The 27,281-nt window shown below is 46.1% G+C and overlaps 1 protein-coding gene across 4 annotated transcripts in view; it reads left to right on the forward strand.

The window, feature by feature from the left end:
• The window catches only part of LOC144669980 (sorbitol dehydrogenase-like), a 36,098-nt gene continuing 8,817 nt past the window's right edge, over window positions 1-27,281 (forward strand). Inside the window, exons 1-8 of one of the 4 annotated variants that reach the window (XM_078532283.1) lie at window positions 41-145; window positions 3,399-3,476; window positions 4,604-4,668; window positions 9,446-9,610; window positions 15,425-15,458; window positions 16,294-16,458; window positions 16,871-17,030; window positions 23,832-23,950. In XM_078532283.1, the coding sequence (XP_078388409.1) occupies window positions 9,554-9,610; window positions 15,425-15,458; window positions 16,294-16,458; window positions 16,871-17,030; window positions 23,832-23,950 (535 nt within the window). In that variant the 5' untranslated portion in view covers window positions 41-145; window positions 3,399-3,476; window positions 4,604-4,668; window positions 9,446-9,553. Of the gene's footprint in view, window positions 146-185; window positions 206-3,398; window positions 3,477-4,603; window positions 4,669-9,445; window positions 9,611-15,424; window positions 15,459-16,293; window positions 16,459-16,870; window positions 17,031-23,831; window positions 23,951-27,281 lie in introns of those variants that run through there. The other 3 variants (XM_078532282.1, XM_078532284.1, XM_078532285.1) reach the window with 3 other exon arrangements.

Below are 27,281 nucleotides of genomic sequence, written 5' to 3' on the forward strand. Positions count from 1 at the left end.
AGTGCAGGGGGCGGTGCCCGGGGGAGGGGGTTGTTGGTCTGAGCTGCCGGATGGTGAAGGGGTCGGTGTGGTGACTGCAAGCGGCAGCAGCACAGAGAGGGAGACAGGGACAGAGACAGAGAGAGACAGACAGAGAGAGCTCCTGGTAAAGGAATTGCTGCAGCGCTGCGCCCAGTAACTGGGCGGATTTCCCGCCCCTTCCGCGGTTAATTCCCCAGCCTGGGGGCTTTTTATTGTTCGCAGCGGGCGGAGGGGGTGAGGGCAAATACCCTGGACTGTGCCCAATGTGTGTCAGTGACTCCCCTGGGCTGTGCCCAATGTGGGTCAGTAACTCCCCTGGGCTGTGCCCAATGTGTGTCAGTGACTCCCCTGGACTGTGCCCAGTGTGGGTCAGTGACTCCCCTGGACTGTGCCCAATGTGTGTCAGTGACTCCCCTGGGCTGTGCCCAGTGTGGGTCAGTGACTCCCCTGGGCTGTGCCCAATGTGGGTCAGTAACTCCCCTGGACTGTGCCCAATGTGGGTCAGTGACTCCCCTGGACTGTGCCCAATGTGGGTCAGTAACTCCCCTGGACTGTGCCCAATGTGGGTCCGTGACTCCCCTGGGCAGTGCCCAGTGTGGGTCAGTGACTCCCCTGGACTGTGCCCAGTGTGGGTCAGTGACTCCCCTGGACTGTGCCCAGTGTGGGTCAGTGACTCCCCTGGGCTGTGTCCAGTGTGGGTCAGTGACTCCCCTGGACTGTGCCCAGTGTGGGTCAGTGACTCCCCTGGACTGTGCCCAGTGTGGGTCAGTGATTCCCCTGGACTGTGCCGAGTGTGGGTCAGTGACTCCCCTGGACTGTGCCCAGTGAGGGTCAGTGGCTCCCCTGGGCTGTGCCCAATGTGGGTCAGTGACTCCACTGGGCGGTGCCCGGTGTGGGTCAGCGGGTCTGCCCAGTGCTTAAGTCACTGCAGCAGTTCTATTGGAGCTTCTCAAATTGAGTTTTGAGGTTTGATTTACACTGTAAATTTCACCTGATGATCGTAATCCTTCCCTGTGCAGTCTCACTGGGTGTTAAATTTTCTGCAGCATCTTCCCCAGTCTCAGCTGATGCTGATCTCCTCTTGACTGCTGGAAATGTCCTGCTTTTTATTTTATTCATTCACGAGATGTGAGTACCAGTGGCAAGGCCATCTGATGTATTGCCCACCACTGAGTGGCTTGCTAGGCCATTACAGAGGGCAGTTAAGGGTCAGCCACATTGCTGTGGGTCTGGAGTCACATATAGACCAGACCAGGTAAGGATGGCAGATTTCCTTCCTTAAAAGGGCAGATGGGTTTTTACATGGTCACTATTACTGATATTAGCTTTTTAATTGTAGAGTTATTTAATTAATTGAATTAAAGTTTCCCAGCTGCCCAGGATTTGAATTTGTGTCTCCAGTAACATTACCACTATTACCACTTTAGCAGTAGGAGTGGCATTGGGTTTCGCCACTGCTATCTGAAGGGAAAAATAATCTGGTGTGGAGGCACAACTCAAATTTAAAGTCTCTTGAAAACACAATGAAATTTATAATCCAAAATCATAATATCATTATTTGTGTTTAGATAGTATTCTATCGCTGGCAATATCCACCAGTCTTGGAGGCCTCACTGCAAAGTCCCTTACATGGGCCATACTTGGCCTGGTCCTGTGAGTGACTGTTTTTGCCAGGCCAAGAAGGACCTTCCACCTGTCCACTTCCCTCTGCACACTGGGTGGCTAAAGATCAGGTCGACAGCTTAACCAAAAAATTGTGGAGCAGTCCCCCAAATAATCAAATAAGAGCTGTAACCTCTCACACCCCACATTATTTTTACTTATTCTTTCACAGGATGTGGTTGTCGCTGACTAGGCCAGCATTTATTGCCCATCCCTAGTTGCCCTTGGAAAGGCGGTGGTGAGCTGCCTTCTTGAACCGCTGCAGTCCATGTGGTGTAGGTACACCCACAGCGCTGTTAGGGTGGGTGTTCCAGGATTTTGACCCAGCGACAGTGAAGGAACGGCGATATATTTCCAAGTCAGGAGGTTTGGAGGGGAACTTGCAGGTGGTGGTGGCCCTGTGCATCTGCCGCCCTTGTCCTTCTAGGTGGTAGAGGTCGCAGGTTTGGAAGGTGCTGTCTAAGGATTATGAAGGATATAAACTGTTTGATCCAGGTTACAGGGAGCCTGGGTGTCTGTGAAGTGACTTAACAACTTCACCCCAAACCTCCAATGATGCAGAGAAGGATACCAGTTTAGTGATGTCCTGAGATCTGCCTTTTTGCAATTCCCCTGATTTTTGTTTGCCTCTCTGTTCTTCCCCTGGATCCATTTAACTATATATTTTTGAGCGGTGCCCTGTCATTATATAATTTACTTAGTTTGTGTTGGTGCAGTACTTGCTGTTCTGGTGTTTGTGATCTAATAAGATGTGAAAAGCATGTGAAATCTGGATAGCGACATTGCATGTTGCTCTTGACTGCTTTGATAACCCAAGTGAACTTTGGTGTGCCTAGACTTTCAAAAGGCTTTTGACAGAGCTTTAAATCATGTGGAAATAAAATCGGGAAAGACTTTTTCACAACAAAAAGGGTGGAGGAAATATCGAATTCCCTGCCCAATGGTGGATGCTGGGCCTGTTGAATATTTCAGGACTGAGGTTGACAGATTTTTGAGGGTAATGAGGGATATGGATCGAAGGTGGGTAAATAGAGCTGGAGATCAGCCAGGATATAACTGAATGGTGGAACAAGTACAAGGCATTGAAAAACCTACTGCTCTTAATGGTTTCCTACATGGAAAGATGGTTAAGCTCAAACTTTCAGGAAAGAATATTTGGAACGGAATGGACAAGGAACTGGTTTAAGTGTAGGAAGCAGTGAGTCTGTGTTAAAGGAGTTACATCAGAGAGGGGGAATTAATAAGTGAGGTGCTTCAAGGCTCACTGCTGGGACTCCTGCTGTTTCTAAATTATATAAACCACCATGATTCATAAACTCAAAACAAAGTCGTCAAATTTGCAGATGATGCCAAACTAGGAGAGACAATGGAACCGGAAGAGGCAGATATGAAAGAGTTGGACAAGATGTGTCAGTGAACAGAACAGCAGTGGACGAATGCTTACTGCAGACACGTGTAAAATGTGGCACGTAAGAAAGAAAAATAGATGACACACATAGACCACGCACAGTGTTAAAATAGCTAAGTTAGGAGACATGGGAGCCTTGGTAAAGCCAACAAGTAAACATGATCAGCTAATTCAGACCAATGGTCAACAAAGCCAATAGGATAACAAGCTACATAGCAAAAGTAGTCAAATGCAAGTTAGAGGAGGTAGTAATCGAATTTTAGAGTGTTCCACCCTTTGATTGCTACATCCAATTCTGCTCTCCCAGTGACAAGAGATCTTCGCGTACTGAAGGCTGTGTGGAGAAGAGACTGATCCCACAAGCAGCAGTAGATAAACCCTTGCTGTAAGTACCAATACGGTTTATCTTTTATTTATTTCAATAAGTGTCGCTGAATGCGGTCAGTGCCAAAAGCCAGGATATTGGATCAGGCCTAGCATGTGAAGTTAGCTTGTCGCCCCTGATATGACACGTGGACTGAGGGTGAGAAAATGGTCAAGCATTCGAAGTTCTGTGAGGGCGCTAGGGGTGTTTATCAGTGAATATGTACAGTAGGGCAGTCCTAATTGTGTTGTCTTTTCTGACTTATCTCTTGTGTCCCATGTCGTTTCATGTCCTGTCTAGGCTTTCCCTAATTTTTCCCTCCAGGCTGCGGCCGTGCGGTAACCCGCAAGTCCCCGCTCCTGCCACGCGCAACTCAGCCCCTTTAAACTATCACCTGCGTGCTACCATCCAAACAAATTTAAAGGGGTCCGCTCACTTGACCAAGTCACCTGTGCACTTGAAACAAAAATAGAGGGAACATTGGTCGCTGCCCATAGCTTTTCCAGAGTAAAAAAAAATTTTGCATTTATGTAGTACCTTCCACAATCTCAGGATATCCCAAAGCACTTTACAGTCAAATAGTAGGGAAATACAGTCAATTTGCGTATAGGAAGATCCCACAATTTGCAATGAGGTGTGAGTGGTGATATGTGTTTTAGTGACCTGTCTGATGGATAAACATTTGGCCAGGACACTGCTCTTTCTTGAACAGCCCCATGGCAGGAGGGACCTTGGTTTAACATCTCATGTGAAAGGTTTTACCCCCACCCCACTCCCTGCCCCGCCACCCCACCCTTCCAACACTGCAGCATTCCTTCAGTACTGCACTGACAGCTTAGATTATGTGCTCCAGTCTCTGGAGTGCTGGAGATGATTCTGCACAAGGTCTTGGTGAAATAATGTTTCTTTTTTAATGAAATAATTATGTTCTGATCAAGGGAATCAAAGGCTATCGGGGCTAGATGGGAATGTGGAAATCGAAACACCAGAAAATCAGCCATGATCTTGTTGAATGACGGAGCAGGCTCGAGGGGCCGAATGGTCCACTCCTGTTCCTATTTCTTATGTTCTAATTGTCGTTACACTGTGCCCTGTTAATCGCAGGCTACCTAATACATTTTTTTCAAATTCCTGCTGACCTTCACCAGGCTTTTGGACACAATGGCCAGCTGACCTAGTGATTTGTTTGAGGAAGGTCAAAATTTATTGAAGTGTAAGTAAACATTCATACAGCATAAGTACACTTTGTACGAACCTGAATTTTGACTTGTACCAATGAACGGTTGTGGTTAACAAGGAAGGGCATGTTTAACATTTTGCCTGCAGCCAAAGCTTAACATAATTTGGCTAAAGTAAGCCCACAAGGTCCAAGTATTGTTAATGCTGCATTTAGTGTTTTGAGATATTTGTAGAAAATGGCTAACAGGTGGCTTCACAGTGAGGTGGAGATGTGAATCTGACCAAGAATTACAGCAAGTTTTACATTTAGGTTGTCAGGTCTCCAAGCCCTAGAGTATTTCCATTATTTTCCCCAAAAATATACTTTATTCGTAAAATTTGTATAAGTGCATTAACAATTCAAATTTGGTGTTGAGCAAAGTGCATTATAAGGTCAGTTTCTATCGATACAGTACATGAGGTGCCTCAATACCTTTGCCATTACAGGTTCTATTTGCAATGTACGTTTACATTTCGTGTCAAATGTTCTCTGCTGCATACTGCCCGAGGGAGTTTACACGGTTTCCAGTTTCTCACTGTACTATGTTGGGCAGGCCTTAGACAGTGAATTTTTTTCCCCCTCAAAAATATGCTTTATTCATAAAATCTGTAAAGGTGCATTAACAATTCAAATGTAACATTTCATAAAGTGCAAACAGTTCAGTTTCTTTCAGTATGTGACACTGAGAAGCCTCACGACACTTACAATTACCGGTTATTTTTTTACAATATTCATTTAATTTCAACCATATGGCCCAAGGGGCTTTACACAATTTCCAGCCCCTCAGCGTAAGGACAACAGATTTCCTTCCTTAAAGGGGGCATTGGCGAATGCCCTTCAACTGACAGGTTTTTACAACAGTTTGTTTCATGGTCACCATCACTGAGTCTAATACCAGATTTTGAAACAAAATTAACGGAATTTAAATTCCACCAGCTGCTGTGGTGGGATTTGAGCCCTCATGTCCTCCAAAGGATCGGCCTGGGCCTCTGCATTATTAGTCCAATGACGTTACCACTACGCCACAGTCTCCTCTGGTAACGCCGTTTGGAGATACTGTCAGTTGAGTGGACAGCGGTGGACGTTCCTGCAGGCTGAGGACTCCGGCAGATGACTTCCCGTCTGCCAAGAGCTGCCGGCCAATCGGAGGAGCCTGAGGATCTCGGAGCCATCCAGGAAAAAGGTAAGTGCTGTTTGGTGGGGGGCGTGGGAGGTGGGGGTGGTCACAGGGAAAGGGGGCCGTGGGGGTTGATAGCAAGGACTTGGGGTGGCTGTCAGCAGCCAACCCCCTGCCATATGTCCGTGCCCTTGATCATGCATGGATCAGTGCATCGAGGAACCCCCAACCCCCCACCACACCTCCAGCTGACCGACACAGTTTTATCAGATGAGCCTGCCTGGAGCTGGTAAGGTTGCAGCAGAGGCGTGAAGAGACCCTGAAGTGGTCCTTATTTGACCACTTCAGGGACGTAAGTGGAGGCGAGATGGGAAGGTTGACCTTGGGCCTTCCCGCCCAGGACTCACTTCCGCCGCTGTCCACTTAACTGCCTGATGGGCAGCAGGTACGGTGGGCTTTCTTCCTCAACGCCGGTGCCTCGCCGCTTTTTCAGATAGTGAGCAAGACACCTGTCAAGAGGTGAAGGTTCTGTCCCAGTGTCTGCAGTGGCTCAGTGGAGGCTTTATAACACCGAATGAATGGTTCTGCATGTTCTATACCAGCCCAAAACTGCTAGAGATTATCTAAAACTAGATCCAGCCTGTACTACGTTTCCCTCATCTTCCTTTGCTCTGTTTTTGTTTCATATCTCACCCTACTGACAGTATCTCCAAATGGTCTTACAAGAGGAGACAGTGGTGTAGTGGTAGCATCACTAGAGTTTTTTTTATCCATTCACGGGATGTGGGCTTTGCTGGCTGGGCCAGCATTTATTGCCCATCGCTGGCTGCCCTTGAGAAGGTGGTGGTGAGCTGCCTTCTTGAACCACTGCAGTCCATGTGGTGTAGGTACACCTCTAGCACTGTTAGGAAGGGAGTTCCAGGATTTTGACCCAGTGACAGTGAAGTAACGGCGATATATTTCCAAGTCAGGATGATGAGTGACTTGGAGGGGAACTTCCAAGTGGTGGTGCTCCCATCTATCTGCTGCTCCTGTCCTTCTAGATGGTAGTGGTCGGGAGTTTGGAAGGTGCGGTCTAAGGTGCCTTGACGAATTCCTGCAGTGCAACTTGTAGATGGTACACACTGCTGCCACTGTGAGTCGGTGGTGGAGGGAGTGAATCATTTGTGAATGTGGTGCTAATCAAGTGGGCTGCTTTGTCCTGGATGGTGTCAAGCTTCTTGAGTGTTGTTGGAGCTGCACTCATCCAGTCAAGTGGGGAATATTCCATCACACTCCTGACTTGCGCCTTGTAGATGGTGGACAGGCTTTGGGGAGTCAAGAGGTGAGTTACTTATTGCAGGATTCATAGCCTCTGACCTACTCTTGTAGCCACAGTATTTATGACTTGTCCAGTTCCGTTTCTGGTCAATGGTAACCCCCAAGATGTTCATGGTGGAGGATTCAGTGATGGTAATGTCATTGAACGTCAAGGGGTGATGGTTAGATTCTCTCTTGTTGGAGATGGTTATTGCCTGCCACTTGTTTGGCGCAAATGTTACTTGCCACTTGTCAGCTCATGTCTGGATATTGTCCAGGTCTTGCTGCGTTTGGACATGGACTGCTTCATTATCTGAGGAGTTGCGAATGGTGCTGAACATTGTGCAATCATCAGCAAACATCCCCCCTTCTAACCTTATGATGGAAGGAAGGTCATTGATGAAGCAGCTGAAGATGGTTGGGCTGAGGACATTACCCTGAGGAGCTCCTGCACTGATGTCCTGGAGCTGAGATGACTGACTTCCAACAAACACAACCATCTTCCTTTGTGCTAGGTATTACTCCAACCAGTGGAGAGTTTTCCCCCTGATTCCCGTTGACTCCAGTTTTGCTAGGGCTCCTTGATGCCACACTCGGTCAAATGTGTCCTTGGTGTCAAGGGCAGTCACTCTCACCTCACCTCGGGAGTTCAGCTCTTTTTTCCATGTTTGAACCAAGGCTGTAATGAGGTCAGGAGCTGAGTGGCCCTGGCGGAACCCAAACTGGGTGTCAGTGAGCAGGTTATTGCTAAGCAAGTGTCGCTTGATAGCACTATTGATGACCCCTTCCATTACTTTACTGATGATCGAGTGTAGACTGATGGGGTGGGAATTGGCCGGCTTGGATTTGTCCAGCTTTTTGTGTACAGGATGTACCTGAGCATTTTTCCACATTGCCGATTGTAGCTGTACTGGAACAACTTGGCTAGGGGCGTGGCAAGTTCTGGAGCACAAATCTTCAGTACTATTGCCGGAATATTGTCAGGGCCCATAGCCTTTTCAGTATCTAGTGCCTTCAGCCGTTTCTTGATATCACATGGAGTGAATAGAATTGGTTGAAGATTTGCATCTGTGATGCTGGGGACCTCAGGAGGAGGCTGAGATGGATCATTCACTCGGCACTTCTGGCTGAAGATTGTAGCAAATGCTTTAGCCTTATCTTTTGCACTAATGTGCTGGACTCCTCCATCATTGAGGATGGGGCTATTTGTGGAGCCTCCTCCTCCAGTGAGTTGTTTAATTCTCCACCACCATTCATGACTGGATGTGGAAGGACTGCAGAGCTTAGATCTGATCCGTTGGTTGTGGGATTGCTTGCTGTGTATGCTGTTTGGCATGCAAGTAGTCAGTTCTGTGTTTATAGCTTCACCAGGTTGACACCTCATTTTTAGGTATGCCTGGTGCTGCTCCTGGCATGTCCCCCTGCACTCTTCATTGAACCAGGGTTGATCCCCTGGCTTGATGGTAATGGTCGAGTGGGGGACATGCCAGGCCATGAGGTTACAGGCTCTGTTTGAGTACAATTCTGCTGCTGCTGATGGCCCACAGCGTCTCTTAGATGCTCAGTCTTGAGTTGCTAGATCTGTTCGAAACCTATCCCATGTAGCACGTTGGTAGTGCCACACAATACGATGGAGGGTATCCTAAATATGTAGGCAGGACTTCATCTCCATAATGACAGTATTGATAGGAGTGACCACCGCACAGTCATACTAATACTCCAGAGACCCAGGCTGATGCTTTGAGAACACAAGGGCTGAAATCCCACCACAGCAGCTGGTGGAATTTAAATTCAATTAGTGATTTTTTAAAAATTTGGTTTCGACTTGGTAATGGTGACCATGAAACAAATTATCGGGAAGGCGTCGTGTATTGGTCCTGACGCCAATCCGCCATATTCTCGCACCTGCCCACCTCCTCCCTCGCATTCTGCAGAGGCAGAATATTCTGGCCCTGGACTTTTCAAGCAGTGCAGTGCCGGAATTGTAGGGATTGATATGATTGTATCATGCTGATGACTCCCAAGTCTTTGACACATTTTAAAGTAGCGAGTTATCTGGCCTACAACAAAAGGGAAGATTTAAAGCGATTTTTGAAATCCAGCCAGTGAACATTTTGTAGGCAAAAGAGTGAAACAAACAGAGGTCATTCGAGAATGGTAACATGTTAAATTCGATTCAGTCTTCAGCCAAGACCTCTGTCGTTTGTTAATTGTATGGAGGGATTTCTGTAACTGTTGAAATATTCATTCATTGAAATTAATCATTATGTATGCGGATTTGTTAGCCTATCATAGCATCTACTTGTGCTGTTTTTTTCAGTAAACAATTTTAAAATTGTGCAATTCACGTTTCAGCTCACAGACTCAGTCAGTCACAGAAGGACCTTTGGACTTATTTAGAACTGACCTTCGACTCTAAGCGCAAGTGAAAACCACACACTTTTCACCAGTGAGATTTTGAATATGGCACAGCATGAGAATCTGTCTGTGGTGCTCTATAAGAAACATGATCTGAGACTGGTAAACAATTTTTATTGTTTTATGGTTAATCTTTTTTTTGTGTGTCTCATTTTCGATCTGATAAGTGCAGGGAAGTGAGAAGGTCTGATGAACAGTGGCGATCTTGCCTAGGGGGAAAGTCAAACAGATAGAATACAGTGCCAGCACCTCAATGCATTTTATTAAAGCCAAAAACAGAACAATTAGCTTGTGAATCTTGGGAGAATTGTAATCCCTGTAAATGTTAGAGGGATTTATTTTAATCCTGCTGTAATTACTGGAATATTATCAAATTTATCTCAAGATCTCATTTTACTAGATTTTTAAAAAAACAAAACATGCTGGGAAGAAAATCTGTTTAGCCTGGATTAATATTAAACATTGAAGAACGAGGGGGGTTTTTATGGACAGGGGTATGGTGGCATAGCAGCTTGTGGTGCTGGGCTAGAAGTCCTGAGACGTGAGTTCAAATCCCATCGCAGCAGCTGGAAAGTTTAAATTTAGTGGAATTAAAAAGCTAGCATCAGTAAAGGTGACCATGAAATGACTAGATTGCTGTAAAAACCCATCTGGGTCGCCAATTTCCTTTGGGAAAGGAAATTTGCCATCTTTACTCTGCCTGGCCTACGTTAAATAGATCCTAAGCCAGATGGTGAAGTATGAATTTAGGCACGGATCCTTTTCTTCTTGATAGTAGGTATATTTACAGAATGCAGCATTACATATCTCTGCCTCCGACACTACCAACCAACCCAGTGTCCCAGCTGCCCTTCTTTATACTCTCTAGGCAAAACAAGTTAACAAATATAAACTAATTAACTAACTTGAAGGGCCACTGTAACAAAAGCAAACAAAATTTTCAAAGGAAACATCAGATTAAACCAAGATATGGCTTTAGGGCTGATGATACAACTCCAGCCCCTGCGGTGCCCACTGGGGTCGGGGAAGGTCTCAATATCTGAGGAGCAGCCCCTCAAATAGTCCAATGGGGCTGCCAACTCTCACAATCTATATATACGTGGGACACAGACGCCTGGAGGCTGCAAAAAAGACAAGTCCATGGACCACCTTAATATTCGCTCTTTAATAAACCAAACTCACAAAGATAAACTAATTAGCTAATTGAACTTCCAAAAGGAACATATCAAATTAAATTAAGATGATGTTCCTGGGGTTGATGATGCACTCCAGCCCCTGCAGTGCCCACCAATCGCAGAAGACCCCCAGCGGACACCTCATGCTTCCGCTCCAGGGATACCCGGTGGCGAACGTGGCTGTGGGAGAGGGGCAGACAGTCGGGCCAGATGACCCCCCACCCTCCTCTCAACCAGCCGCTGCCCAGACCTGTAAATGGCCACCTTGGGCAGGCCCAGGAGCAGGCTTACAAGGAGGTCCTCCTCCCCGCCTGTCCCCCCCACCCCCCCCCACCTCTGCACTGGGAGTGTGGGGCCAAAGTGCAGCCAGAACCTGAGGAGCAGCCCCTTCAAACAACCAGAAATGGGCTGCAGCCTCTCTCAATCTAGATACACATGGAACACGGACTCCCCGGGGCCACAGTAAAGGCAAGCGGCCTGGGGACCCGTGAACCATCTTAATAGGCCCTGTTTATATGCTCTTTTTAAAACCAGTAAAATACACAACTTAACAGCCCCTTTAAAGGGGCACTGTAACAAAAAGACAAAACTTTAAAGGGAACTTATCTAACTAAATTAAAATAGTGTTTCTGGGGCTGGTGATGCCCTCCAGCCCCTGTGGTGCCCACTGGTCGGGGAAGGTTTTTAAGGTATTCCCAGGTGGTCTCCTATCCAAGCACTAACCAGGCCTAAGTCTGCTTAGATTCTGAGATCAGACAAGATTGGGCATCTTCAGACTAGTCTGGTTACAGGCTAGTCCCTCTTTACAGGCTCTTTTGATAACCCATAAAACTAATTAACAAATAAACTCTTTAAGGGGCTTTCAATTAGTTAATGAGGCAACGTAACAGAAAAGCAAACTTTAAAAGGAAACTTAATAAATTGAATTAAGATGGTGTTCCTGGGGCTGATGATGAACTCCAGCCTGTGCTCCCTCTTCAAGGACACCCAGGCACAAACGTAGCTGCAGAATGGGAAAGACAGTTGGGTCTAAGCACCCCTTCCGTGGCCACCTGCTTGGACCTGTGAATGACCACCTTGGCTGGGCCCAGAAGCAGACCCATGATGAGGTCCTCCGATCTTCCACCCACCCCCCCTCCCCGCCCCCATCTCACACCCCCCCCCCCTCCCCCTCCCCCGGCACTGGGTGGCCAAAGGTCCAGAGCACGGGGCTGAAGTGCAAAGAAAATTTGAGGAGCAGCCCCTTTAAATAACCAAGAAGGACTGCGACCTCTACAATGGACTGCAGCAGTTCAGAAAGGTGACTTGCCAGCTCTTACGCATGGGCAATTAGGGACGGTCAACAAATGTTGACCTTGTCAGCAGTGTCCACATCCTGTGAATGAATAAGTAACTTAAAAAACTCCAAAATAAATGTTTTTTGGATATCAGATAGTCTTGAAAGGTGATGGGGTTTGAGTGTGAGGGTAGCTCGGGAGGGAGTCTGTACTGTGCCTGCGCTGGCATTGTGTGTGATTGTGACTTTTAACCAAAGGAATTTTGGCAGTGAAAGTTATGACACGTGCGTACATTCGACAAACTTGTTCAATGATGCAGTAATGTTTGACAGAGCATGCTGTCAGAGTAAAATTATATATTAACATTGTAAATTTATTTCTATTATCCATTCATGGGATGTGGGCTTCGCTAGCTAGGCCAGCATTTATTGACCACCTCTAATTACCCTCAAAGGTGGTGGTGAGCTGCCTCCTTGAACTGCTGCAGTCCCTGTGGTGTAGGTACACCCACAGTGCTGTTAGGGAGGGAGTTCCAGGATTCTGACCCAGCGACAGTGAAGGAACGGCCGATATATTTCCAAGTCAGGATGGCGAGTAGCTTGGAGTCGAAGTCCAGGTGGTGGTGTTCCCATGTGTCTGCTGCCTTTGTCCTTCTAGATGGTAGTGGTCATGGGTTTAGAAGGTGCTGCCTAAGGAGCCTTGGTGAGTTCCTGCAGTGCATCTTGTAGATGGTACACACTGCTGCCACTGTGTGTTGGTGGTGGAGGGAGTGAATATTTGTGGATGGGGTGCCAATCAAGTGGGCTGCTTTGTCCTGGATGGTGTCAAGCTTCATGAGTGTTGTTGGAGCTGTACTCATCCAGGCAAGTGGGGAGTATTCCATCACACTCCTGACTTGTGCCTTGTAGTAGGTGGACAGGCTTTGGGGAGTCAGGAGGTGAGTTGCTCGCCACATGATTCCCAGCCTCTGACCTGCTCTTATAGCCACAGTATTTATATGGCTAGTCCAGTTCAATTTCTGGTCAGTGGTAACCCCCAGGATGTTGATAGTGGGGGATTCAGTGATAGTAATGTCATTGAACGTCAGAGGGTGATGGTTAGATTCTCTCATATTGGAGATGGTCATTGCCTGGCACTTGTGTCATGTTAATTGCCGCTTGTCTGCCTAAACCTGGATATTGTCCAGGTCTTGCTGCATTTGGACATGGACTGCTTCAGTATCTGAAGAGACATGAATGGTGTTGAACATGGTGCAATCATCACTGTAACTGTAAAGATAGATGAAAATAGTGGCATGAGAAGGAGATTCTTTTATAGATGTCTTGTTAAGAAAAGAATATCAAAATGTTTTTACTTGTCCACCTGCTTTATTTCTCATTTTCATTATTGTTGGCCACACCTTTCTGCCAAGGTTTACCATTGGAAATTTGAATATCAACACTTCTTGTTCAATTTTACTGTTGACCGTCACAATGTACTGGCCTCCAACTAGTTTTGTGGAGTAAGTTAGTGAAGTGAAGACCAATTTCACCTGAACACTGTGCCCACCCCCACCTCACCCCAATCTGCCTACTTCCAGTGCCATGGATAATTTACTATGGCATATGTGTATTTCACTGGAGCTCTTGTGGTGCAGTGGGTAGTGTCCCTGCCCCTAAGTCAGAAGCTCGAGGTTTGAGTCCCAATCCAAGACTTGATAGCCATGCAAGGTGCGTTCATCACGTGGCCAAACAGGTTGAGTATCAACCTGCAAATCCTTCCAACACATGCCAGTGGTGAGAATGGAAGAGGTTCCTGGTCAGCCGTGTGATGGGAAGAACATTGAAGCCTCTGCCATCACTATCCATTGCATCAGGCTACAACATGCATGGAAAAGTGCATGTTGCCACAGCAACTCGGACTCCTTGAGTGAAATGTATATTTTGTAGAGTTTGGTCACATGATACAAATAAGAGATTGGATTGTCACATATAAAGTCGTCATATATAAGTGCACGCCTTAGGGGAATTCACAGTATTTGTTCCTAGAGGGTGAAGTGCAGTGTCTGGTTGTTGGGGTAGGGGTGGTCTTTTGTAAAATCACCCTTATAATACTGCAGCTTCTCATCCAGTGTGGCGTTCCGGAGTTTAATGAAATTTTCATTAAGAGGTAGGTTCTGGATGCTGGATATTCCAAATGATGTGGTATGGAAAGGTGAAAGAAGGTTCACCCTCATGACTCCCCAAATGGCCCAGATACCATGTCCCAAAATGGCGCTAGCTGTAGACTAGACTCTCATCATTAGAATAGAGAAGGGAAAAGGGATGATCGGACCATCTCTGAAGGGTATTGAATTTTGGAAAGGTTTTGGTGAGTTAAATTAGGAAGGACTATTTTGTGCATCAACAACCAGAGGCCATAAAATTACAGTCATCACTATAAGGAAAGAGGAAGAAGTTAGGATAAATGTTTTATGTGGGCGGGGGGGTGATAGGACGTTAAATGCCTACCAGAGACAATGGTGGAAGCACGGCTCATAGCTTATGAAGGGAAATGGATAAATATTTGGAAAAAAACTAAAAGCATAGGGAAAGAACAGGGGCTTGAGACTGACTGACACTGGATACCTTTCAAAGATATGGCATAGGTGCAATCGAAAGACTAGTTTCTGTTCTTTTTTTATTTATGCATGGGATGTGGGCATCACTGACAAGGTCAGCATCTGTTGACTATCCAGGGCAGTTAAGAGTCAAGCACATTGCTTTGAGTTTAGAGTCACATGTAGGCCAGACCGGGAAAGGATGGTAGATTTCCTTCCCTAAAGGGACACTAGTGAACCAGATGGGTTTTTACAACAATCGATGATAGTTTCATGGTCATCATTACTGAGACTAGTTTTATTTATTTATTGATTTATTATTGCTGCTGATGTGGTGAGATTTGAACCCATGTCTCCGCAGCATTAGCCTGGGTCGCCGGATTACTAGTCCATTACCCCTACGCCTGCTGTGTTGTAAAATTCTATGATTTTACTTTCTTGCACATAGAATTATACAGAGAATAACAAGCACAGGAAACAGGCCATTCATCCCAACCAGTGCATGCTGGCTTTTGTGCTCCACTCAAGTCTTCTATCCTTACCCATCTACCACTATCAGCATTAACCCTCTGTTCCCTTCTTCCTTGTGAGCTTATCCAGTTTTCTCTTCAATGCATCCGGCTTAATGGGTCTAAAACGCAAGATCAGTAAATGCAGATGATGGAAGTCATTCGATCCATCTTGGCCAGAAATACAACCTGCAGTACTTCCCCATTGCCAACACCAACAGGTTCTCGAATGACACTGAGGTTTAAACTTGATGAAGGAGATTTCCCAGTAGCTTTTCAATGTAGTTCTGTTTTATTTGTAATGGAATGTCAAGGTTTTGATTTCTGTCACGAGGGTTAGATGTTCCTCAAGTAGATTTCCCATCCTTTCTTCCCAGGAGAAACGTCCTGTTCCGGAACCAGGCCCTAAAGGTAAGTTGTTTTATTCGTTCTTGTCCGGATAATTCCCGTTCAGTTATCAGGCAGGGCACTGGAACTTAAACTCAAAAGGGAGAAAATGTTGGAAGGAAAGGGTCCCTGGTTTACAACGGTGAATCAGCTAACTCCGAAAGGTAAAGCAAACTGAACCTGACATAACACAGAAAGTGTTGGAAACATTCGGCAGGCCAAGCAGCACCTGTGGAGAGACAAAGAAAGTTAGTGTTTCAGTTTGTGTACTTGCTTGCAAGCTATTCATTTTCTGGTCCTGATGAATGGCCACCATGCATGAATATTTAGAGCTGGCAGCAGAAACAGCAACTTGTATTTATATTGTATCTTTAATGTAATAAATTACCCTAAGGCACATCACAAGGAGCATTATACAACAACACTTGACACTAAGTCACTATTGGGGCACATGTCCAAAAGCTTGGGCAAGGAGACAGGTTTTTTTTAAAGAGCATTGTAAAGGTGGAAGGAAAGGCAGAGAGGGTTTAGGAAGTGAATTGGGGCCCAGGGCAGCTGGGGGCATGTCCGCCAGCGGTGGAGCGATGAAAATCGGGAAAGCTCAAGAGACCTGAATTAGAGGAGAGCAGATATCTTGGATACTTCTGGGGATGGAGGGGATTACTGAGATGGCCAAAATGTTAATGACCCCTGATCCATTTGTATCAGAGCTCCTTAAACTGGCATGAATACGCTGTGCCTGCTCCTCTAAACATCCGCATTTTGTCAAATCTTTTCTGTGGAGTAGTCAAAAGAACCCAAAATGTGGCTGGCACCAGTTCTAACATGCAGCTTTTCCCAAGGTTGTAATTTATTTCAGAGGTTCTGCTGAAGATCGATTCTGTTGGGATCTGTGGCTCCGATGTCCATTACTGGCAAAATGGAGGAATTGGAGATTTTGTTTTAAAGCAACCGATGGTTCTGGGGCATGAGGCCTCGGGGACAGTGTTGAAAGTGGGATCGGGAGTTCAACACCTTCAGGCAGGTCAGTCCACCAAAACAGGAAATGTTTATGTTACCTCGGTAGTTACAGGTGCGAATGCGCAAGGATTCAGATTCATGGGCAAAACTTAAATGTACTCACTGAATGTGGGCTGGGGAAATATGAAAGTGCTAATTATAAATGCTAATTTGCTAAGAGCTCAAATTCATCCCACTTGGCTGTGGGTCATGAAAGGGAAAAATGCATACCTGGTGGTTTATGATATGAAAGGTGGTGGTGGGGGTGGTTGCGGGGGGTGGGGGAGGTGTGGCAGGGCTGTAAAATCCTGGCCCATGACTTTGGGCCAATATAAAGGTGACCCATCCAAAGATAACACCCACTTGTTTACAGCTGCACTGATATTTGCCGGTGTTAAAGGATATCATTGATTATCCAAGTGTTTGCTCTGCTGCAGGTGACAGAGTCGCCATTGAGCCTGGAATCCCCAGAGAAATTGATGAGTATTGCAGAACTGGGCGCTACAACCTCTCCCCGACCATTTTCTTCTCTGCTACTCCTCCCGACGATGGGAATCTTTGCCGATACAATACCCATGACGCCAGTTACTGTTACAAGTGAGCACCAGTTATTTAGGGAGAAGTGACCCTGATGGGGTACATTGCGGGGGGGAGGGTAACATTGGGAATTTATGACAGTCGAAAGTTTGACGGTTTCCATGCATGGAGAACACTGAAATCTTTCTTTTGTACATTAATCTGGTTTATATCCTAGTTAAGCCATTAAGCCATTAGCATCAGCAACTGCTTTACCATTAGCATCTCCATATCAGGGGATATGGTGGTGTAGTGTCAATATCATAGGAGGAGTAATCCAGAGGTCCCTGCTAATACCCTGGGGACATGGGTTCAAATCCCATCAAGGCAGCTGGTGGAATTTAAATTCAATTAATATAATCTGGAATTATAACGCTAGTGTCAGTAACAGTGACTGTGAAACTATCATTGATTGTCATTAAAACTCATCTGGTTCACTAATGCTCTTTAGGGAAGGAAATCTGCCGCCCTTACCCGGTCTGGCCTACATGTGACTCCAGACCCACAGCAATGTGGTTGACTCTTAACTGCCCTCAGAAATAGTCTAGCAAGCCGCTCAGTTCTAGGGTAATTGGGGATGGGCGACAAATGCTGGCCTTGCCAGTGACACCAACATCCCATGGAAGAACAAATAAAAGCATGTGTGAATGGCATTTCAGGCTTCATGAAATATATTTTATTGTGGCTTTCAGAAAGGGCAGTCCCATAGGCAATGTACTAACTTCTGTGAACTGATGTGTGTTTTTGTTCACAAAAGCAAATATGAGATGGCATGTGCTGAGCAAACAATAGACCCATTGATCATTGGATTGCATGTAGACTTTCCTCTGCACGTCCCTGACATTTGACGAAACAATGAATATTGGTCATGTTACATTGCTCCATAAGAATAACCTATCGAACCGGTTTATTCAAATTGTTATTTGAAGTAACAATGTACTGGCGTGTATTTGAAACTAGCTGATTAGAAGATTAAACGGAAAAACGCTTGACTGTGCTTCATGGGTTGGCTATTTTGTAGACCTTTCCAACAAACTCTTACCGGAAGGAGAATTTGTCACCCAATTTTATTGGAATTATTGGCATTTCCGCCAATATTGGCGCTCTGCTTGCCCCACTGCTGTTGCATCGAGAAACAATCTGTAACTAACTGGTACAGAATGAAAGGCACCCACAAAACCCATTGAAGTCCAGCCTTACTTTTGAAAAGCCAGTCCGTGAGGCAAGTTGCACAAACAGTGGAATATGCCGGCCGGGTAACTGCTCATCCAGCCACGGAGAACTTCAAACATTTGGTGTGTTGGGTCAAATGACTGGGTTATCCAGTGTTGTACATACGCCCTCCAGTTGAAATCAGAATCTCCCAGCTCTTCTGCGATGGTGGTCACTCTCTCCCCTGATCCACCATCAAGGCTTTTCCAGTATTTCTACTGCATTGCCTGTCCATGATGTCCCTCCTAGAACCATAGAAAAGTTACAGTACGGAAGGAGGCCATTTGGCCCATCTTGACCATGCCAGCCCGAGGACACCCAGGTGCCCTTTCTAATCCTCTATCGTTAAATCCAGGACATATGGCTCGGGACTGCCCCTTGCTTGCATGTGACTTGACCTCTGCCCAGTTTTTGTGTTTGAAATTGGATTGAAAATGAAAAATGAGGAATAAAGAATTTATACCCAAGGTTTAACTCTTGGATGGGTAAAGTGGATGTGGGAGAGCTTGAATGTAACAGCATTTCACTAATTCTGTTACTAAATTTTATATGATTCTGGCAACATGCAGTGACTTAAGCCTAATGGATTACAGTAAATCTTGGGTTAATCAATCACTTGAAAAGAATTTATACATTAATGGCTAGCCGCTGATTGGGAGGTGGCAGCTTCCTGTTTATACCATCTGGGTATGAATCCAACTTGTTTGCCCAAGGGATCCTTCTGGTAGGTGTCCTTGCAAAGGGAGGTAGGGTTACGTTATCATAGCACCAATATTCTCAATCAGCTCCCTGTTGGAACTCCGAATTGGCAAATTCATGCTGGACTGCCTAAGCTGATTTTGGATTCAAAGAAGGCTGAGAGGCGACTTGATTGAGGTGTATAAAATTACGAGGGGAATAGATAGAGTGGACAGGGTAAAATTGTTTCCCTTGATGGAGAATTCTAGAACCAGGGGACATAGATTCAAGATAAGTGACAGAAGGTTTGGGGGGACATGAGGAAGAACTTTTTTACGCAGAGTAGTGGGCGTCTGGAATTTGCTGCCCAAGTTGGTGGTAGAGGCAGAAACTCTAAACTCTTTTAAAAAGTGCCTGGATCTGCACCTTAAGTGCTGTAAACTGCAGGGCTATGGGCCGGGTGCAGGAAGGTGGGATTAGAAAGGGCACTTGGGTGTTCTCTGGCTGATGGGCCGAATGGCCTCCTTCTGTGCTGTAATTTTTCTGTGGTTCTATGGATTTAATCACGGAATATCGAAGGATATCTAACCGTTGCTAGACATCTGTTCAAAAACAAACTGCGGCCAAGCCAGACCCCTGGGGAGACCAGAGGTTCCAAAAAATGTCATGTGAAACAGTGGATTATGTAGGACAGAGTCCATCATGCACTCATCTGGTTACATTCCTAGTAGAAACAAAATGACTGTCTGGGTCCAAAAGTACAGAACATGTCATGCTGAAAATTGCATAGTCTCCTATAGCCTTTAGTAAAACTGGCGAGGTTAAAGATCGGTTTTCAAATGTCACAGTCGACTCGTGTTCATTCAAAGTCAATGAATTTGAATGGAAATGGCTCTGAAAAAGCTTACCATCGCGTTTTAATACAACTGGTTCATTTGCATTTCTAATTAACATTTGGAGAGTGAAAAAATGACTTTGAATTAGCAGAAGTAAACAGTGCCTTCTCCATTTATGCCCTTCAGTTGTGAGCGACAATTCTCAAATTGTGTTTGCCAGAAATAAAGACAGAAAATGCTGGAAAAACTCAGCAGGTCGGACAGCATCTGTGGAGGATGAAACAGTCCAATATGACTCTTCTCATAAACGTCCACAGCACAGAAGGAGGCCATTCAGCGCATTGTGTCTGCACCGGTCAACATAGTAGTTCTCCAGAACTACTACTACTTTGAGTTTTAATTAAGAGCCATTTTGGACTCGAAACGTTAATTCTGTTTCTCTCTCCACCGATGCTGCCAGACCTGCTGAGATTTTCCAGCATTTTCTGTTTTTATTCCAGATTTCCAGCATCTGCAATATCTTGCTTTTATTTTAGTATTTGTCAGTTACTGGTGCACATGCAGGGATTTATTTTGAGAAAAGTGCTATTTATGCCTAATCTAGTAGTTGGGAACTTTTGGAAATGCAGTTTTATATATTATTTGTGGTAATTATATACTTGCTAGATTTTTCCCTCCAACTTGCCCTTGATTTTTTACATGTCTTGCTATGACACATCACCAGCGAGGATATGTGCTGAGAAATCTTCCCCTTCCTCTCAGTGCAGCCTGAGGTGTGAAATCGATTCCTTTCCCTTAGGAAAGTGTTCTTTTTATTAATTCACAGGATGTGGGCGTCGCTGGCTGGGCCAGCATTTATTGCCCATCCCTAATTGCCCTTGAGAAGGTGGTGGTGAGCTGCCTCCTTGAACCGCTGCAGTCCATGTGGTGTAGGTACACCCACAGTGCTGTCAGGGAGGGAGTTCCAGGATTTTGACCCAGCGACAGTGAAGGAACGGCCGATATATTTCCAAGTCAGGATGGTGAGTGGCTTGGAGGGGAACTTCCAGGTGGTGGTGTCCCCATCTGTCTGCTGCCCATGTCCTTCTAGATGGTAGTGGTCGTGGGTTTGGAAGGTGCTGTCTTAGGAGTGTTGGTGAATTCTTGCAGTGCATCTTGTAGATGGTACACACTGCTGCCACTGTGTGTCGGTGATGGAGGGAGTGAATGTTTGTGGATGGGGTGCCAATCAAGCGGGGATGCTTTGTCCTGGATGGTGTCAAGCTTCTTGAGTGTTGTTGGAGCTGCACTCATCCAGGCAAGTGGGGAGTATTCCATCACACTCCTGACTTATGCCTTGTAGATGGTGGACAAGCTTTGGGGAGTCAGGGGGTGAGTTACTTGCCTCAGGATTCCTACCCTCTGACCTGCTCTTGTAGCCACAGTATTTATATGGCTAGTCCAAATCAGTTTCTAGTCAATGGTAAACCCCCAGGATGTTGATAGTGGGGGAATCAGTGATGGTAATGCCATTGAATGTCAAGGGTCAAATGCTGCCATGATATCAAGGGCAGTCACTCTCGCCTCACCTCTGGAGTACAGCTCTTTTGTCCACGTTTGAACCAAGGATGTAATGAGGTCAGGAGTTGAGTGATCCTTGCGGAACCCAAGCTGAGCATCAGTGAGTAGGTTACTTCTAAGCAAGGGCTGCTTGACAGCACTGTTGATGACACCATCCATCTCTTTGCTGATGACTGAGAGTAGTCTGATGGGGTGGTAGTTGGCTGGCTTGGACTTGTCCTGTTTCGATTTGTCCTGCTTTTTGTGTACAGGACATACTGGGTAATTTTCCACATAGCCAGGTACATACCAGTGTTGTAGCTGTACTGGAACAGCTTGGCTAGGGGCACGGCAAGTTCAGGAGCACAAGTCTTCAGTACTATTGCTGGAATATTGTCAGGGCCCATAGCCTTTGCAGTATCCAGTGCCTTCAGTCATTTCTTGATATCACGTGGAGTGAATCGAATTGGCTGAAGACTGGCATCTGTGATGCTGGGGACCTCTGGAGGAGGCCGAGATGAATCATCCACTCGGCGCTTCTGGCTGAAGATTGTTGCACATGCTTCAGCCTTATCTTTTGCACTGATGTGCTGGGCTTCCCCATGATTGATGATGGGGATATTTGTGGAGAATCCTCCTCCAGTGAGTTGTTTAATTGTCCACTACCATTCGCGACTGGTTGTGGCAGGACTGCAGAGTTTAGATCTGATCATTGTGGGATTGCTTAGCTCTGCCTATCACTTGCTGCTTACAATGTTTGGAATGCAAGTAGCCCTGTTTTGTAGCTTCACCAGGTTGACACCTCATTTTTATGTGTGCCTGGTACTGCTCCTGGCATGCCCTCTTGCACTCTTCATTGAACCAGGGTTGACCCCCTGGCTTGGTGGTAATGGTAGAATTGGGTACATGCCAGGCCATGAGGTTACAGTTTCTGTTCGAGTACAATTCAGCTGCTGCTGATGACTCACAGCGCCTCATCGATGGTCAGTCTTGAGTTGCTAGATCTGTTCGAAATCTGTCCCTTTTAACACTGTGGTAGTGCCACACAACACGATGGAGGGTATCCTCAATGTGAAGAACTGTGCAGTGGTCACTCTGGCTGATACTGTCATGGACAGGTACATCTGCGGCAGGCAGGCTGGTGAGGATGAGGTCAAGTATGTTTTTCCCTCTTGTTGGTTCCCTCACCACCTGCCGCAGACCCAGACTTCATGGAGTCCGGAGTCAATGTTGAGGACTCCCAGGCAACTCCCTCCTGACTGTATACCACTGCCGCCACCTCTGCTGGGTCTATCCTGCTGGTGGGACAGGACATACCCAGGGATGGTGATGGTGGTGTCTGGGGCATTGTCTGTAAGGAATGATTCTGAGAGTATGACTATGTCAGGCTGACTAGTCTGTGGGACAGCTCTCCCAAATTTGGCACAAGTCCCTAGATGTTGGTAAGGAGAACTTTGTAGGGCAACAGGGCTGAGTTTGCCATTTCATTTCTGCTGCCTAGGCCAATGCTGGTTTGATCTGTCTGGTTTCTGTTCCTTGTTATTGTTGTGGGTCTGAAGTCATATGTAAGCCAGACCTGGTAAGATTTCCTTCCCTAAAGGGAGGAAAGGGATTAGTGAACCAGATGCATTTTTATGACAATCAACACTGGTCATTTTTCGATTTTCACTGAATTCAAATTCCACCATATGCCCTGGCGGGATTCGAACCTGGATCCCCAGAGCATTACCCTGAGTCTCTGGATTACTAGCTCAGTGACAATACCACCCTGCCACCTCCCCATATTGGGTTGGGCTAGATAATCATCTTTACAAAAGTAGAAGGCCTGAGGATTTTTTCATGTATTGTCCTCGTCCATCAAAAGGAGAGAACTTGCATTTATCTAGCGCCTTTCTGATCTCAGGGCGTCTCAAAGTGCGTTATAGCCAACGACGAAACTTTTGAAGTGCAGTCACTGTTGCGATATAGAAAACATGGCAACCAATTTGTGCATAGCAAGCTCCCACGAAGAACAATGTGATTATGATCAGAGAATCTTTTTGAATTTGGTGGTAATAGAAAACAAAAAGTTCTTTTTTATATAAGTACAGTTGTCTCGTGCCTGTTTTAAATCCCATTTTAAAAGAATGTAAGAGAAATTTTGCTTGACAGAGCTCTGGGTGTTATTCCTGAAATTGTGCTTCTGTCAACATTTTTTTAAAAGTCCCTTTCCATCTAACAAAGATTAACACATAATTTGCTGGGAAAATAGACATGCTGTCAAAGATAGTATTCTGCAGGCAAAAAAAAAAGGCGTTGAGCCCTTTTGCAATTAAACAAAAGCGTCGGACAAAAGCTCCCTGGTCCATGGACATGCTTTGACCAATCAGAGCCAACTTGCCAACCAATCATCATCCTTTTCCCATGCGGTATAAATTATTGCTCCCTTTGAAATTTGGTGTTCTTGCATCTGTCCTGATGAGTGCAAGACAGGAAACTTCGACAGCATGTCTTTATTTTTTCAGACTAACTTATGTCCTGAATGTTTAGTGTCTCTGGTGTTTTGTTCTTGTTTCAGGCTCCCTGAATCTGTCAGCTTTGAGGAAGGTGCATTGATTGAGCCCCTTTCTGTTGCGATTCACGCCTGTCGTAGAGGAGGGGTGACAATCGGCAGCAAAGTCTTCATTTTAGGGGCAGGTGAGCAATACACTGTGTAAATTACCAATAGCAGCTACTGAACGTTTACTTGGATTCTTTTTGTCTCATTTTCTATTTATTTTTTTGCTTTTGTTTTTAACCTCCATACACACTGAAAAGGGAAACAAACAAACCCCTCAGTTTTGGCCTTCCTATTTGAGGGAGGTTCACTAGGTTAGTTTGTGAGATGTTGCTCTGGGTAAGTGAGTTTTTACCTTGGTAACAGCAGTGGCTGGTCTTTACAGTAACTTCTGGAGCATATTGAGATGTGCTTGAGGTTGAGGATGTGATAATGAGCTCCATAAATGTAAATCTTTCCTTTTATTTCTTTAGAGATCCTGTGTTCTGCAGAGGCATTATTTCTTTATAGATCCTGCAGAGGTATTATAACGACTGGAGGTTGAATGACTGTCCGTAATCTCCTCCAGCCCCATAACCTTTCTGAGCTCCTCCAATTCTGCATCCTGTGCGTCCCTGATTTTAACCACTCTATCAATGGTGGCCATGCCTTAAACTACCTGGCCCTAAACTCTAGAATCTACCCCCACAAAACCTCTCGGCCTCTCTACCTCACTTTCCTCCTTTTTAAGGCATTCCATTAACCTACCTCTTTTGACTAAGCTTTTGGTCACCTGACCTAATCTCTCATGTGACTCGGTGTCACAGTCTGTTACCTAATGCTCCAGTGAAGCGTCTTGGGATGTTTTATTTATTCAAAGGTGCTATGCAAATATAAGTTGTTGTTGTTTGTTTCTAGATGCTGTGTTCTGCGCAGTCATTAAAATGCAGGTGCTACAATGACAAGAGATTAAATGACTAATCTTCTCCAGCCCCACAATCCTTCAAGATCTCTGCACTCCTCTCATTCTGGTCTCTTGCACATCCTGACTTTAATGACTCTTATCGGCCCTGCCTTCAGCTGCCTGGGCCCTAAACTCTGGAATTCTCTCCCTGAACTTTTTTGACACTCTCTTTTCCTCCTTGTAAGATGTTCTTGTAGCTTCCCCTCCGGCAAGTTTGCTTTTTGGGGGGTGGGTGCATTTAATCAAATTTAATGCAATGTTGGCATTTATTTCGAGAGGACTAGAATATAAAAGCAGGGATGTGCTGCTGAGGCTTTATAAGGCTCTGGTCAGACCACGTTTAGAATATTGTGAGCAATTTTGGGCCCCGTATCTCAGGAAGGATGTGCTGGCCCTGGAGAGGGTCCAGAGGAGGTTCACGAGAATGATCCCAGGAATGAAAGGCTTAACATATGGGGAACGTTTGAGGACTCTGGGTCTATACTCGATGGAGTTTAGAAGGATGAGGGGGGATCTGATTGAAACTTACAGAATACTGAAAGGCCTGGATAGAGTGGACGTGGGGAAGACGTTTCCATTAGTAGGAGAGACTGGGACCTGAGGGCACAGCCTCAGAGTAAAGGGAAGACCTTTTAGAACAGAGATGAGGAGAAACTTCTTTAGCCAGAGAGTGGTGAATCTATGGAGTTCATTGCCACAGAAGGCTGTGGAGGCCAGATCGTTGAGTGTATTTAAGACCGAGATAGATAGGTTCTTGATTGGTAAGGGGATCAAAGGTTACGGGGAGAAGGCGGGAGAATGGGGTTGAGAAACTTATCAGCCATGATTGAATGGCGGAGCAGACTCGATGGGCCGATTGGCCTAATTTCTGCTCCTATGTCTTATGGACGGTAGTGGCTGGCGAGCTCACCACCTTCCTGCCTCCGCCCTGATTTATGTCAGTGCCCATTGACGGCCTTGCTGTTCCGCCGCCAATTGAGAGCCCTTAGGTGGGCAGCTAATGCCCACTTAAGGGCCTCATCTTGCCGCTTCTGGTATTACCCCAGTGGGCAGGTGTGGGGAGCACAGCAAGGAGACCCTGTTGGGGTTGCCTGCAGGCTCCCAGGAGGGAGGTCCCTTGTTCCAAGGTACTCAGTGCCTGACCGAGGGCCTGGCATCAGGAAGAGGGGGGATGGGGGAGCCACTGAGGGCCATCCCCTCCCCTCCCAAAACCCTCCGTCATGAGCCTTGCCACCCCTCCTGACCCCTGTCTTCACTCACCTGTGCGCTGGGATCCAGCAACGATACTCAGCGCCAGGTGGGCATCCTAATGGCCAGTGGCGCTGCCGCTCAGTAGAGATGCCAGCCTCTGACCAGCAGCTCTCAGCGGGCAGGACCTTCGCACCCCAGGTCCAGGAATCCCGGTGAAGGCCGCTGGCCTGTCAAGTGCCTGAGTGGAACAAAATGCCGCAGGCCTTCCCAAAGAGAGGTGACGTGGGCCTCTCGATGGCTCCTCAGCTGACCAGCCGAGATTCTGTCCAATGTCCTTGGGCAAGCCTTTGGTCACCTGCCCCAATATCTCCTTATGTTGTGGCTCGGTGGTACGTCTTGTTTTACAATGCCCCTGTGAGGCGCCTTGGGACGTTTTATTACATTTAAAGGCGCTATATAAATACACGTCATTGTTGTAGCAAAGCAGAAAAAGTAGAAATCTGAGATTTAGGCAGAACGCTATTCAGGATGGGATGGTGGGTGTAGTGGTAATGTCACTGGACTAGTAACCCAGAGGCCCAGGCTAATGCTCTGGGGACATGGGTTCAAATCCCACCACGGCCGCTGGTGGAATTTAAATTCAATAAATAAAACCCGGAACATAAAGACTAGTCTCAGTAATGGTGACTTGATTGTAGTTAAAAACCCATCTGATTCACTAATACCCTTTCAGGAAATGGACATCTGTTGTCCTTACCCAGTCTGGCCTACATGGCCCACAGCAGTGTGGTTGACTCTTAACTGCCCTCTGAAATGGGCCCAGCAAGCCACTCAGTTCAAGGGCAATTAGGGATGGGCAACCCATACCCCATGAAAGAATAAATTAAGAGAGGGAGAGAAAGAGAGAGAGATTGAAACAGAGAGACAGAGAGAGAGAGAGCGAGATGGTGAGAACAGGAGAGGGAGGGACAGTAGTAGAGAGGGAGAGAAAGACAGTGAGATACAGACAGAGAAAGGGAGAGGGAGACAGATATAGACAAACAGATAGAGAGACAGGAATATAGAGGGATAGAGAGAGAATGGTGGGTGAGTGAGAGAGACACAGAGAGTGTCAGAGAATTGTACAGTTTCTCATCCGACATCCTAGTTGCAGAGTTTTAACCAAACCTGTTCAGTAATTCCTTCCAAATTCCTTGCTCTACTGTAAGTGCCAGAGAATTGTATTCGCCAAAAAACCAAGAGCATCATGCCCCAACCGCCTCTCCTGTTAAATGAGCGGCCTGACGCCAGGTGAAGATTTTCTTTTAACCCTGTACCTGCCAAAGGTTTTTCTAACA

Source organism: Cetorhinus maximus, chromosome 30, assembly GCF_964194155.1.
Source record: "Cetorhinus maximus chromosome 30, sCetMax3.hap1.1, whole genome shotgun sequence".
In the NCBI taxonomy this organism is placed as follows: Eukaryota; Metazoa; Chordata; class Chondrichthyes; order Lamniformes; family Cetorhinidae; genus Cetorhinus; species Cetorhinus maximus.